Source organism: Pecten maximus, chromosome 15 (assembly GCF_902652985.1).
Source record: "Pecten maximus chromosome 15, xPecMax1.1, whole genome shotgun sequence".
In the NCBI taxonomy this organism is placed as follows: domain Eukaryota; kingdom Metazoa; phylum Mollusca; class Bivalvia; order Pectinida; family Pectinidae; genus Pecten; species Pecten maximus.
The window spans coordinates 31,055,654-31,071,882 of NC_047029.1; the positions used below are offsets into that span (position 1 = coordinate 31,055,654).

General features: G+C 34.6%; 1 protein-coding gene across 5 annotated transcripts in view; it reads left to right on the top strand.

Moving 5' to 3' along the window:
- Positions 1-16,229, top strand: part of LOC117344236 (integrin alpha-8-like) — a 122,004-nt gene that overhangs the window by 57,928 nt on the left and 47,847 nt on the right. For 3 of the 5 annotated variants that reach the window (XR_004536131.1, XM_033906914.1, XM_033906916.1), the window contains exons 5-6: positions 3,829-3,911; positions 16,094-16,142. Coding sequence is in view for 3 of the 5 variants with exons in the window: in XM_033906914.1 (XP_033762805.1) it covers positions 3,829-3,911; positions 16,094-16,142 (132 nt within the window). In the remaining 2 variants the exon portion in view is untranslated. Of the gene's footprint in view, positions 1-3,828; positions 3,912-7,454; positions 7,517-16,093; positions 16,143-16,229 lie in introns of all 5 variants that reach the window. The other 2 variants (XR_004536132.1, XM_033906915.1) reach the window with 1 other exon arrangement.

Below are 16,229 nucleotides of genomic sequence, written 5' to 3' on the forward strand. Positions count from 1 at the left end.
GATGTAGTAAGAATACACAGCAATCTACCCTCCTGCTTGAGATGGTAACTCCCAAATTTTGACCTCAAAATTAAGGGATAAATTATCAGTTAAACTTTTACTGATAAATAATTATTAGTCCATCAGAAAAAAAAATTGATTAAAAAGATGGAAAAAAATTAGATTGCAACAAATTATTTCCCTGGTTGTTGAAACTAGACATGGAATTGGGAATGTGCAGACAAACTTGTTAAGGTCAAGGTCACTGTTACTAAATTTACGGGGGCTGGATAGCAATACTGAGTATTCTTGTTCCTTTAGGAATTTGGATCAGTTTGATATACAAGTCCCAAGTATGAGTATACATCAAATGACATCGGGCTTCGGGCTTCAAGGTCAAAGGGAATATAAATCTGTCAAGAAATTTCAGGGTTTCAAGTTGGAGGTGGCCAATTACTCTTTATAGAAATTAATGAAACAATGGCATAGATTTGTGTTGGGCATATCTATTTCTAGTGAAGTTTTGTTGAAATGTCAAAAGTTCTTCCTCTCAAAATGAAATATGGAAGTTTTACAAACTGGTTTTGGTAATTATAGGGCATTTACTAAGATTTACAATACTAATACAGATTTCTTACAAAAGGAATCTCATAATCACTGGGTAAGAATATATCTTCACAAATTAATTAATGACAGTAAAACAGGGAATGTATTGATCCTAAACAAGCTGTGATTTGACACAGAACATAACCTATAATTTACATTAATAATTAACATCTAAAGCATGACGACAATGATGACATTATCTTACAGGGATAGGGTAGGTCCAACTGTTTTCAATGTATTATTTATTTGACATGTAACTGATTCTTTTTTTGCAAGAAGAGCAAAGTATGTAAAAGCAAGTTTTGGGGAAATGTGAATTGGAGGATAATTGCATTGTATGTTATTTAATATGGCTAGGAAATAATGTTGAAAGCATTGTCTCCTTGTAGGATTCAGGAATTAAAGTAAAACCTGTCTATGAAGACCGCTCAAGTGATCAGAGAAACGTTCTCTTGTGGCTAATAGTCCTAATATATATTGATTTATTGGAAACTGAGACTGTTGGCATTTATTGGCAGGTTTCTTTTATTAATATATCTGGCCTTTATAGACAGGTTTCTTTTCTATGAACATGTGGCCATAATAAACAGGTTTCTTACCGTGATACATGTGGCCATAATAGACATATTTGTTTGATAGATATAGGTGGCCCTTACAGAGAGGTTTCTATTTTATATATAGATGGATGGTATAGACAGGCTTCTTTTGTAAATATAGACAGGTTTCTATTATGATATGCAGGTGTCCTTATGGACAGGTTTCTATTATGATATGCAGGTGTCCTTATGGACAGGTTTCAATTATAATATACAGGTGTCCTTTATGGACAGGTTTCTATTAAAATATGCAGTTGTCCTTTATGGACAGGTTTCTTTTGTAAATATAGACAAATTTCTATTATAATGTACAGGTGTCCTTTATGGACAGGTTAATTTTATAATATACAGGTGTCCTTTATGGACAGGTTTCTATTAAAATATACAGGTGTCCTTTATGGACAGGTTTCTATTATAATGTACAGGTGTCGTTTATGGACAGGTTTCTATTATAATATACAGGTGTCCTTTATGGACAGGTTTCTATTATAATATACAGGTGTCCTTTATGGACAGGTTTCTATTATAATATACAGGTGTCCTTTATGGACAGGTTTCTTTTATGAATACATGTGGTTGTTATAGACAGGTTTCTTTTACAAATGCAGGTGGCCATTATAGACATTATATATTTATTATTAAATAGAGGTCACTTTCAGGACAAGTTCGACTGTATGGTATTTTGATATTGATACCTTATACCAGAATCATTCTGGTGAATACATGTTCTGTTTTAAAGCTTAAATTATGGGTTTATTTGCTGTTTACAAATTATACTGATTTATTGAACCATGTTTTAAGTCAGCTATATTTTTGAACAAAGATTCAGTTAAAAGTCAAATGAAATCAGAAGTTTGAATTGTCTCTATATGTTTATCTCGGTATTCCCCTCATTTTCAGGTCTGATGTACTTAACATATAATATGTGTAATGGTATATCATTAAATGGCTTGTCATATTTTTTTGACGGACTGGGTTAGTACCATTGTGTATAATTTTTAACTGCTTAAGCCTGACGTGCCTATAACATTCTGTCTGAGTTAATCAATGCAAATTAATACATTTTATTTTCATTTATAATTTACAAATGTAGAAAGTTCTAATTAATTCACGTTTTATGCCTTGGAAGCTTTAATCTGAAGTAGTTTCTGCTGGCTTCTTTATCTGTTTATTGCTTTTCAGATGCTGATCCAATAATGGGCTTTTAATTTTGCTTTTTTGTATTTATTTGGAATGAGTCACAGTACACTTGTAAATATCACCATTCTATTTTGATAATTTCCAGTGTATGTTAATTTAAAAGAAACTATTTTTATGATATTGGGTGATGCGAAGTTAATTTCATTTTAAGAAATTTCAATCCTGTTAAAAGCTAACTTTATGAGGAGATATTTATATCAATATAAAGTTTTAATTAGTGTGACAGCAAGAAATTTCGGTCCTTGCTGGAGATCTCAAACAGTGAAAAAACCTAATCAAAATAAGACTATAATACTGTATTTATCCACAGATAAGCCCTTGTCCACAAACATCAGCACCTGCCCACTATTAGCCTAAAAGTAAGCCTCATTCGTCATTTTTGCAGAATCGTCAGTTTTAAAATTGTACACTAAAAGTGTTTCACCAATAATTAAGCCCATTCCAATCATCAATAATGAGTTTTACTCAAGGAGAGGGAGCTTATATTGAGTATAATTACAGTATTCAAAATTAAAACTTGGGAAGGGAGCTTTTTTCGAGGATAAATACGTTATTAAACATTAACACCAAGGGAGGGAGCTTATTTTGAGGATAAATATGGCACTAAACGTAAAGAATAAATACAATATTAGCTTAGGGAAGGGAGCTTATTTTGAGGATAAATATGGCACTAAACGTAAAGAATAAATACAATATTAGCTTTAATTAGGGAAGGGAGCTTATTTTGAGGATAAATATGGCACTAAACGTAAAGAATACATACAATATTATAGCTTAGGGAAGGGAGCTTATTTTGAGGATAAATATGGCACTAAACGTAAAGAATAAATACAATATTAGCTTAGGGAAGGGAGCTTATTTTGAGGATAAATATGGCACTAAACGTAAAGAATACATACAATATTATAGCTTAGGGAAGGGAGCTTATTTTGAGGATAAATATGGCACTAAACGTAAAGAATAAATACAATATTAGCTTAGGGAAGGGAGCTTATTTCGAATATCATTACAATATTAAACATTAACACTACAGTAGGGAGCTGATTTCCAGTATGATGTGGTAATAAACATTTACACTTACAGGGAGGGGGCTAACTGCTTTAGAATAAATATGGTACTTATGTTTTTCACTAGGGGATGGACAGATATTTTGAGGATAAATACGGTATATTTCTCAGGCTGTATTCAGCAGACTCTTTGACATTGATTCACCAAAATGAAATTTTACTTTGGGTTTTGAAGGGACATGACTATTTGGCAACTGATTTGACTATCATCATTCTCAGGAATAGCTATTAACATTTGAAATATCTTAAATTTAAGGGTCATGTGGGAGTGACTATCTCTTGACAATTAAAACAAGCAACATCCAATATCATGAGAATCTTTTCTTTAATCAAAACTGATTATTTTTTATGCAAAACATTTGTTTTCCTTTCCACACTAGCGGTTGATCTGAATCCAAATAGCGTAGACCAACATAACAACCAGGGTTCTTGTCAAGCCGGCTTCTCTATATCCATGTCAAACGTAAGTGGGACTCAGATGTATCGTCACGGCAACAGTTGAGTAGGGAACAGCACTGTTTGGTAACCAATGACAACAAGTTGTCACAGTGTCAGTGCCAATGACATGTAGTTGTGTTGTCTTAGCAACACGTTCATATCATAGCAACACATATATATATACGTAGCAAGTTCCTAGTAGTGATGATCGTGGCTGAGAAACAATAGTCACATAGCAACACTAACAAGTTGCCATAGTAACATGTCTAGTTGTTATAGAAATGCAAGAAGTTTAACTCATCATATTATTAGAACTAATGATGGTTTTCCATTGCAACATCATGATGAAAAAACAATTATATACAAGAGAATAAGTTTTATAGAGATAAAAATATCAAATTTGTATATCCACAACAAAGACGGAATGAATCTGTAGCCTAATATTTTGAATTTGTGGATGTATAGAGATGCACTCTTTGCTTGGCAACTAAATCAGCCCTATTAAGTCGGTGAGGCTTGAAACGTACACCAGTCAAGATATGTGTCTTTCTGTGGCAATGCATGCTGCATGTGCATGTTTTAACAGAGTGCACTGACGTAGACTTTCCCCCAGACTGGGTATGATGACTGCCATATGTATCAACATAAAGATTGCTGTATTTCAGATTTGTCTCCCACTTCATCAACCTTTTTCTTATCATTGTGACCATTGTTCATGCATTGTACAGATACAGTCATGAAATTTCTACTTTGAGATTGTCCAAATGACTTTTCCTGGTTCTTGAGTCTATAGTATAGGTCTGTATTTCTTCAATTATTCACAGAATACAAATAGAAATAGGATAAAATCCCACTGGGTAAAATGAGATATTTTTTTTATAAATATGTTATACTATTAAACATGAGTAGTAATAGTATATCCGGTTGTCTTATCCCTTCTTTCTAATGAGGGATACAAGAAGTTTTATATCTGATAACAGTTTATTGACCTGGAAGTACATGTTTTAGGAGTATGTCCAGTGTTGCTGGTGAAATGTAATTTAATATACTAAGGGTATAATCTCCAGGGATCAATCTAGGGCTTTAGGGAATTCTAAAGTGACTAGGAATTAAGCTTCTGAAATCAAAGGCTTTTAAGTGTGTGTGGGAAATCTTGATACTGGCGGAACATTGTAATAAATTCTTGTCTTGATTGTTCCCATATTGCTGACATATAATTGAAAGATGTGTAGTTGTTGATGTATTAGAATTCATCCTTTAAAAGTATTCTTAATTCCTTAATGTTACTCTTGATTCTGAAATGATCTAAACTTAAACTTTTCAACCAGATTGATTTATATTATATATCTCTTCTGGTGAGTGGACTTTGATAAACAAGGGGAGATAATTCAGGGGAGATAATCAACATGAAAGGGTAAGGTTTTGTGTGGTGTGAGTTTTAAATGTTACAGAAGCCAGGAGAAGAATTTGCCTCCATGTTTATACCTTGTAATCTTGCTGGGTGTCGGATATCACAACAATTCTATCACTTAGGTGATAAGACCAGCCTCTGAAACCTAAGCAATTCCACTTAAATCTGTCACAACACAGGATATGTAGGTCCATAGTTATCAATGATAGAAAAATCTGGTTTGTCTCCGATGTGTTAGGTATGAAAATAGCAAAGGTTTGTTTTATCAATGAATTGTCATTCAAGCTTTTTTCTTTAATAATTAATTCATATTTCACTTTTAGGGATTTGTTTATTTTCACAGGAGCCGATTAATTAATCATTCATCTTTTTTATTCATTTAAATGTATGTCTGAAAATTGTTATTGTTAGTTTTTTGTTGTTGTATATGTTGTTGATTTGTCTGTCTATCTGTCCAACTGGTTGTCCGTAATATTTGTGAGCACAGATCACGGAAAGATCGTGTTTTCTATAAACATATCTATATATATATCACCACTTTGCGAAAATGATTAGAATGTCACCTTGTGAAACACACCTCAAAAATAATAAAATATTTTATAGCAGTATATTTTATTATCTTACCATAATAAGGACGAACTATTATTGTGTTGCTAAAATCATGGCTAAAATATAAAAACAAAAAATTCTTGACAGAAATTTTTCTTATTTTGTAATAACCTGCTTTAGCTAGATGTTATGAATTATAATACTGTATTACAGAGTAATAAGTCCATGTCTGGCAATAGGCCCATCAAGATTATTGCAGTTAAGAATAAAGTTGTAAACACATCCTGGTTCACTGTCCTTTTGTAAGCCCTCCTTTAGCTGCTACAAATTCTATTGTGATGGCTCCCTGTGGTTTTTACAGGGTGAATACGGTATTTATAATTTCTTGATTTTGAGGGGACTTGAAGGTAGACATCCCTGAATTAACATTTGAGGTGTGTTGATGTTTGTTAGATTGTCTCTAATGATAGTTATATAAACATGTTTGTAAGACCTGAAATCATACTAGAGTTTTATGCAGGGACCACGACAGTTACCAATACCATCGAAATATTTCTTCATGGAAATACAAAAAAATCAAATCAAATTTTGTATTAAGTATTGAATGAAGGGAGACATATTGTATAAGTACAGGTCCTTCCGGTCCTTTTGCTTCCACATCTACTACAATTTTGTCTTGACTGTATAACTCTTAAAATGCTATAAAGATGTCCTGATGCTTCTTACAACATAAACCCAGAATTCATCATGCAAGGTTAAAGGCCGAAAAGTTGTGTAGTTAGAAGTGTTTTGTTACCATCTACAATTGTCTTTATCTAACTTATCTTCAAGTTAAAAAAAAATCATAACATTTATATCTGTACAAAATGAGAACCCCCCCCCCCCCCCCCCCCCCCAATCTATATCCAGACAGTTGTCTTTGTACAAAAAGTAGCTATGTCTGCTTTTAAGATGTTTTCACTCTGAAATGGAAAAATAGTAATAATTGCATTAGGGTTCGTTTTGTATTAGTAGAGTTGTCTGCCCTTTGCGTCGTGGTCCCTGATCTGTAGATTTCGTGTCATAGTTGTTATGTGTAGTCTTCTGTACACGTAGTGTCTAATGAATGTTCATCACTGGTATATAAAAACCTTCTCACAGAGTTCACCGATATTTATATTTCATGGCAATGAAGAATTTTCATTTTAGATTATACAATTTAATATTCACTGGCTTCCAGGTTGGTAACGCCACTAATGGAAGTCCAATACTTGCCTAAAAAAAATCTGTTTTCTTTGTATCGATCATTGATTCAGAAACTATTGAAAGGTATTTTAAAAGTTAGGTTGGAAAGCAATTAAACTTCAAGAAGGGTTTGCTCATTTGTAATATATGACTGAAACTTTCAAATATTCATTCATACAAAAAAAAAGTGTTTAAGGTTTTGTTTTGCACATCTCCAGGACAACAGTGAATAGATAATTAGAATTTCTAAATTGTTTAAAAGGTTCTATATATATGTTCTATAAATATAAAATAGTAACTTTTGCGTGTGGCTCTGTGAGTTGGTTTTGTACACTGTGTTGTGTAAGTGTAGTTTGATGTAGAGTATGCCCGTATACATTTCAGCTAGCTTAGGCTATGACAAGGGAGGTTACTGCGAGGCCGGATTCTCTGCAGCGTTTTCTAACGTGAGTTGTCTCAAAATTTCTTATATTGCTGTACCACCCAATTAAATTGGATTACCTACCACTGGGAATTAAGATGGAATTTGTCTGGAAATATAAATCTAACTTAAAAATCTCAGTCTTGCCAGTCCAAGGTCACATTTTCTTTATAATTAGAAGTCTGTAAGGATGGGTAGAATGATTAGAATTTCGTATTAGAGATTTGTCATCTGACATTGAGGTGTTATATATATCCAAAGAGAAAAACACTGTCAGATTACATTACTGGTGTAGGAAGTTGCCAAATGTGTCTGGAGCATTTGCAAATGAGAAAGACATGAATTTTTAGGTCATCTGACCCGAAGGGTCAGGATGACCTATAGCCATCGTGTTTCGTCCGTCGTCGTCCGCCGTGCGCCGTGCGCCGTGCGCCGTCCGCCGTCCGCCGTCCGTAAACTTTTCACATTTCAATCTTCTTCTCAAGTTCCACCAGTGGGATTAAGCTGAAACTTGCCAGGAATGATCCTGAGATGGTCCTGACCAAGTGTTGTTATTTTTCGGGTCGGTCCGAAATCCAAGATGGCCGCCATAGCCGCCATTTTGAAAACACATTTTAAACTTCTTCTCAAGTTCCACCAGTGCTGTTGGGCTGAAACTTGCCAGAAATGATCCTGATATGATCCCGACCAAGTGTTGTTATTTTTCAGGTCGGTCCGAATTCCAAGATGGCCGCCATAGCCGCCATTTTGAAAAACACATTTTAAACTTCTTCTCCAGTTCCACCAGTGCTATATAGCTGAAACTTGCCAGGAATGATCCTGAGATGGTCCTGACCAAGTGTTGTTATTTTTCGGGTCGGTCCGAAATCCAAGATGGCCGCCATAGCCGCCATTTTGAAAACACATTTTAAACTTCTTCTCAAGTTCCAACAGTGCTGTTGGCCTGAAACTTGCCAGAAATGATCCTGAGATGATCCCGACCAAGTGTTGTTATTTTTCAGGTCGGTTCGAATTCCAAGATGGCCGCCATAGCCGCCATCTTGAAAAACACATTTTAAACTTCTTCTCAAGTTCCAACAGTGCTATTGAGCTGAAACTTACCTGAAATGATCCTGATATGATCCCGACCAAGTGTTGTTATTTTTCGGGTCAGTCCGAAATCCAAGATGGCCGCCATAGCCGCCATCTTGAAAAACACGTTTTAAACTTCTTCTCAAGTTCAACCAGTGCTGTTGGGCTGAAACTTGCCAGAAATGATCCTGAGATGATCCCGACAAAGTGTTGTTATTTTTCAGGTCGGTCCGAATTCCAAGATGGCCGCCATAGCCGCCATCTTGAAAAACACATTTTAAACTTCTTCTCAAGTTCCACCAGTGCTATTGAGCTGAAACTTACCTGAAATGATCCTGATATGATCCCGACCAAGTGTTGTTATTTTTTGGGTCGGTCCGAAATCCAAGATGGCCGCCATAGCCGCCATCTTATAAAAAACATTTTAAACTTCTCCTCCAGTTCCATTGGTGCCATTGAGCTGGAAATGGGTGAGGATGTCAAGGAAGGCGAGCCAACATAGTGTTGTTATTTTTTTGGCGTCGTAAAAACTATGACATTGCAGCAATATGGCGGCCATTTTGTAACATGATTGCGCAATCATGGTTTTCCTGAACAACACCTATTTCAAACTTCTTCTCAAATTCCCCCAGTGGTATTCAGCTCTAACTTACCAGAAATAACCCTGAGATGGTCCTTACCAAGTGTTATTATTTATCGGGTCGGCCAGAAATCCAAGATGACCGCCATGGCAGCCATCTTAAAAAACACATTTTAAGCTTCTTCTCCAGTTCCACTGGTGCCATTGAGCTTGAAATTGGTGAGGATGTTATGAAAGGAGGGCCAACATAGTGTTGTTATTTTTTCGGCCTCGTAAAAACTGACATGGCAGCCATGGCGGCCATTTTGTAACATAATTGTGCAATCATGATTTTCCTGAACAATGCCTATTTCAAACTTCTTCTCAAATTCCACCGGTGGGATTCAGCTCTAACTTACCAGAAATTATCCTTAGATGGTCCAGACCAAGTGTTGTTATTTATTGGGTCAGTCAGAAATCCAAGATGGCCACCATGGCCAACAGTGCTTCTATATACATGCTGCAGAGAATGCATACTACAATAATATAAGGGTTTTAATTTAAGAGTCAGATGACCGTTAAGGCCCCTGGGCCTCTTGTTTTTATTGAAATGCTATTTAAGAATGAAAATAATGCAGGTGCAGGGTTGGCTGGGGGGGTTCGGGGGGGGGGGGGGGGGGGGGGGGGGGAGGAAGTGTTACCATGGGTGTTGTCTGAACAGAAACACGAAGACCTGCCATAGCCTTTTTTCACTGGTTGAGATGGTGCCTTTTTGTCTCATTTTGGGGAGGAAATTTTCAGAAAAAAATTGTTGCAAATTCTGGGAATATGGCTCAGATACGAAATCATTTCATTTGGAATGGTCCTATATATGGTCCCCGGAAAAAGCCCTTTGCTACTTTGGCAGCAGTCTTATTTTGATGATTGACATATATAGTTGATCACATTATAGATTATGAAAAAAAATAATGGTACAGCAATATTTCCCCTTTTGACGAATTTTTCACTTACCAACCATTTTTATTTTGCTTTATTATTCAGAGCTTCTTTATCATTAAGTTCATAATTTCATTATTTTTTCATTTGCATTTTGATAATTCTCATCATTCAAGTTCCACAAATACCTGAATGAGGCATTTAGAAGATGTTTGGCTTTACAGATATGCATTGAAACGATTCTGTATTAAAACAAATATAGAGCATATCTTAGAATCATGTCATGTTCCTGTTGGTAAAGAAACTGGTATGTTTTATTGGAAAAAAGAAATGTACTTATGTATACGGTCTAAATAGCTGTATTTTATTTTCTAACAGAAAAAAACTTTCACAGTTCCAGCAAGTGGTGGTACTTGGTGGTACAGTGTTTGGTTAATAGCACAAACGCTATTGTATAGAACTTCTAGATAACTTTGAAATTGCCAGTGCACTAATAGATGCATGTAGCTGTGGTGCCACCTGGTGGTACAGAGACATGACCTGTAGTGCCACCTGGTGTTACAGAGATATGACCTGTGGTGCCATCTGGTATTACAGAGGTAAGACATGTTGTGCCACCTGGTGGTGCAAATGTATGATACAGAATTAAAACAATAATAAAAACACTACAGAATTTTGACCTGTGGTAACAGTGTCTTGTAGTATAAAGGTCAGATATGTTATGCCACCTAGTGGCACTAAGAGCTTAGAAACTTGGTGACACCTGGTGATATAAAGATAAAAACTAGTAGTGACACCTTGTGGCACACAGAAGTTATGACCTTAGGTACCACCTGGTGGAACAAACTCCTGGCGTAGGTATGCTGCCACCTGGTGCCAGTACACACTTCAGATTTGGAACCTGTGCTGCCACCTGGTGCCAGTACACACTGCAGATTTGAGATCTGTGCTGCCACCTGGTGCCAGTACACACTTCAGATTTGATTTGGATCCTATGTTGCCACCTGGTGCCAGTACACACTTCAGATTTGGAACCTGTGCTGCCACCTGATGCCAGTACACACTTTAGATTTGGGACCTGTGCTGCCACCTGGTGCCAGTACACACTTCAGATTCGGAACAAGTGCTGCCACCTGGTGCCAGCATACTCTTCAGAGCAGGGACCTGTGCCACCACTTGTGAGCTGTGACAAGTAATTTCTGTGATGTTGTCGGTATCTGAGTGAGATTTGCATTGTGTTGTAGTTGATGGTTTAGATGTCACACTATATATATATACACTTTACACCCCTATGAATGCCACCTGTCAGTACTTGGTATTTACCTAGTATTATTTAGCATAATTTCTACTTGCACATCTTCCCCACAGGATAAAACTTAATTCATTAATATGAGTTTCGTATTTAATGTTGTATTAATGTATTTTACTTTTGTTACACGTTTTTGTACCCAGATTGTTTTTCTATATTCTGATTCACTGTTGGTTTTTTTTTTTATCGTAAAGTGGAAATCTTGGTTTTCAACAAGAATGTTAAATAAATAACCGTTTTCCTACATGTTCTCAGAGTTGACCTAACTAACATATTAATGATAAAAATGTGTTTATTTTCAAATTTGAATAAAGTTTGGTCAGTAAAAATGCAAATGATATGCAAACTACTCAGTTCTGATTGGCTGTCATTACAGACACATACAAAAAATTATGATATTGTTAAAAAGGAAATCTATATGTTAAACCCATGTTAATTTCACTGTCAATAACAATCAGTCAGCTAATACAATACTGATCTAACACAATGTAGACAAGAATGGATATTTTAGGAGTTTGGATGGTTGTTCTTCATCTTCCGAATCTTTTTGTTCCGAAATGCCGTGGTTATCAATGATCTGTGTCCAATACAAACCATTAGTGAAACGGTCCGCAGTCAGAAACATAAAATCAATCGGTAATGTGAGGATAAACGCTACTGGTGTTTCCACATCGTTGATCAATGATATTATAATCTCCTTACTGCCGTTTTAGCTTCGGCTATCCTGTAACCATTAAATGTACATACAGATTTCTGTATCTGAAAAATTAGATTGTTACATATACCAATAAAATCAAGTTACGGCATATTTTGACGGAAAACGGGAAAAACGGAAAGAGAAAAATATGATTTGATGGGGTTTTACTTTTCTGAATGGTGCTACGTAACATTAGATTGTGTTGATAAAAGTAATGAAATCGTAAAAAGTCACTTCAATAGTGATATTAATACATGGGTTTTATTTAATTTTAAAAACGTTTAGGTATGTAAAGTGTTAGTAGTTCCACATGTTAATCAATTCAATTTGTGAATATATGAATGATAAACAACAAATATTTACGTTGATGTTTCAGGAGAACATGTCATGGTAGAATATGATGACTTTTAGTGGTGGTATGGGGGGGAGGGGGAGGTATTAATGATAAAGTGCTTCCGTTCCATTTCTGCCTAAGTTTGCATACAAAAAAGACTCTTGGTTAAAGCCTGTCGGAGTTTAATCAACTTTTTTTTCTGCATTTGAAGATATCATCATTTCTCTTAGCCCCAAACTGAATTGCAGCCCCAGATTTCCTGCTGAAATTTTATAACAAAACAAATCTTTTGCATTTTAGAACCAACCAACTTTTACTTTATTGTTCTGGAATTTGAGTATTTTTGTAACTTTCCTTTTGCTTCACTTCACTCTGGCTTCAGAGTTTACATCAAGAAATCAGAATGTGATCCTATGAATTCTCTTGATATGGTTTAATAATACATTTTGCTTTTTCCCAAATTTCAATATTTAAATTTTCTGATCTAATTCACCCACTGGGCCGTTAATTTGCATACAGATGGCAAGGTTTGATGCTCCAAATTATTATCTTTGGAAATTTATCCGTTCTTATTTCACCCTCTGTTTTAAATATTATCTGGCTCTCTCTCGTAATCAGTTGTATTGAGAGACGGAGACAGCTGTTTTAACTTGTATAAAGCCTATGATTATATACACAAATTAGGTGACATTCTAATGTTAGTGATATGCCAATTTCTACAAAACTTGTATCATGGTGACTTCAGCATGTTATAAATCTATAAATACATTTCTGATGATCCAGTTGTAAGTTAAATAGACATCGTGCAGGGTATTGTATAAATGTTATGAGTTGCGATATAAGATGTTATAAACATGTAAACGGAATTCCTGTCAGGTATATCTACAAGGCCATCAATGTTAAATTACATGGCCAAGGCTATTCACGTCATTGTTAACAAACAAAACTAAATCTTGGCAAGATCTCATAAATAATATCATAACAAAGTGTCTTAGGCCAACATTACAAAATTTGTGTTTCTTGTAAAGCAACAGCTATCAATACATTGTACAGGGGCTATTTGAGACTAAAAGTCAGGAGATTTAGATAGAGTTACTGTATAGTATACCGTAAAAACTTGTGTAATTTGTGCAGTTTTTTTGTACTGAAATAAAGTTTAAAGTTTGGGGTGCACAAATTATACAGGTAGAGACATTTTCAAGTTTTTTTTACAGAAAAAAGATCATCAATTCTCAATGTCCGCCATCTTGGAAAACGACGGAAATTCCTGTTAGCAACTTGAAGATAATAAACATACACACAGCAATTTATTCTTGTTCAATATGTCGGATAATGAAGTGATGTATAGCTACTTACTATATGTGTTGTTATTTGAGTTAATTAAGGATTCATCACAAAAAAATCAGTTCTGGAAAAACGTAACTAAAGAATGATGCAACAGTGGCATACTTAGGTAGTATTTTACAGAACTAAAATTTTATCTAAAATTCAGTGGTTGTCCCAGTCAGGTCTAGATAACACACATAAAATTTCACACAACACCTCGTTAACATTATGTAGTAAATACTTCTTTTTATTATTTAAGGATTAACATAAATTATTTTTTCTGTTATACAGTCATAACAGAAAAAACTGGAGTGTACTTATGACTGTATAACAGAAAAAATAATTTATGTTAATTCTTATAATTTAATTTCGTCTTATACACAACAAGATATTTCACTTTCTTTGGCGAACTCTTTTCTGTGATAAATTATTACGCAACGTCATCAGCCAATCAAAAATGACGTTACATTTCGCAACGTCAAAAATTTTGTTATGGAGGTATAACAAAATTATTTCAGCCAATGAAAATGCGTGTTCATACAAAATTAAATTATTCTATATTTTCTGGGTATATTTATTTCCAAACTTATAATATCTAATGACCTTGAATGATATCTAATGACCTTGAATGAAGTGAATTTAAAGCCTCTGTGGATTTGAGCAAAATGCAATATTATTCCATTCACTCACCTTTGTTAGTCAATTTGATTGATTGATTGATACCTTTTCATCTTCTCAAGTTCCAATCAATAATTTAGGATCAAAACTTAATATCAGAGATTTTCTTTTCATTTTGGACATAAAAAATTCCAAGACGATGTGATTGGCTATTTGAGTTTCATATCAAAGGATAGAAAGTGGTTTTAACCAAACACTTTAACCCAGGTGATAAAGATTCCAAAATGACGGACAGAAATATGTTTTTCTTCTTGTATCTCTCCGTAACTGGGAATTATGGTTCCAACTATTTTTTATGGGAGGCGTGCCTCACATTATAGCATCAGCTAGGGTTGGCTTTCATTGCGGAACCAATCGTTTGGTACCTCAAGCGGCTACCTCCGTAATCACGGGAGACAACTCGTACATACCGACACAATACACAACCCATTTATCTCGATAGTATATTTTGAATGTTGTGATTGTTTATTATAATTCTCATAAAATCCCCAAAAAGAAATATATTTCATTTTACATCGACTTTGATATGAATACTACTGTAATTTCTGGAGAATTAATTACACAGCGAACATATATTTATTTCGAGATGGCCTCACTTTTGGAAGCCTCTTGTGATAAAGTAGAATTAAAGTGTAGCTGGAACACTTAATCATGAATACTTGGAATTCTGTCTAACTAGAGGGTGATTTTATACAGTAAGATAAAAAAAAACCTTTGGCTAACTATAACCAGACAATGTATTATTGAAGTCATATTAATTCTTGGTTCTTCATCAAGACTTTAGTAGCTGACTTTTCCACACCAAACAAAAGTTATGGATTAAATATTTTTTTAAGAATCAAACTTTTAATTTAAAATACATATATTTAAAACATTTTTTGTACTTTGACAGTTTACATCATTGCATTAATTAACAGCTTATCCTGTGATATAGATTTCCTGAAACAATCAAATCATAACAAAGGACTTCATCAGATGTTAAACAAGACCTTAACTTGAAGGTTAAACTGGAATGTTAAAAATGAAAATTTGAGATTAAATTTGGGTACATGTTTAATTTAGGATTAAATTTCGGTACATGTTTAATTTAGGATTAAATTTGCATACATGTGTCGTTTAGGATTAAATTTGCGTACATGTGTCATTTAGGATTAAATTTGAGTACATGTGTCATTTAGGATTAAATTTGCGTACATGTGTCATTTAGGATTAAATTTGGGCACATGTTTAATTTAGGATTAAATTTTGGTACATGTGTACAAAGATTATTATATTACAAGAAAATTACCTCAAGATTACTGTATAACCAGCCTAACCTCAATAGGCATCCCATGTTAGTAAGAAGACACAAATATATCTTTAAAGCTGGTAATCATTAAATCAGTTGATTTAGGTAAATGGCGATATCTAAAAAGCAGTTACTCAGCAAAAAGCAGATTATGATTACAACATAAAGATTGCTTGGGGAGAGTTTACTGTACATGTATCAATACATTTTGAATGTCATTCATGAATGAACAGATCATTTTCAAATATCAGAGACGCACAATATTTGATTAATTTTTGGAATCATTTCACCAATATGCATTTCCTATGTAAGAGAAAATATTTGAGGTTATATATGTTGTTGACAATATTTTGCTTTAATTCTTTCCTGTTATTCCTATCTGATATGCTGTCCCACCTTTGTAGAATGGAGAAAGGCTTTTGATCGGCGCACCTGGGGCCTATTATTGGCAAGGTAAGTTTTTAAGTCACCTGAGACAGGACTCGGATGACCTTTACCTATTGTCTGATCCCCTTTTGTCTGGCATGGTCAGGTGACCTT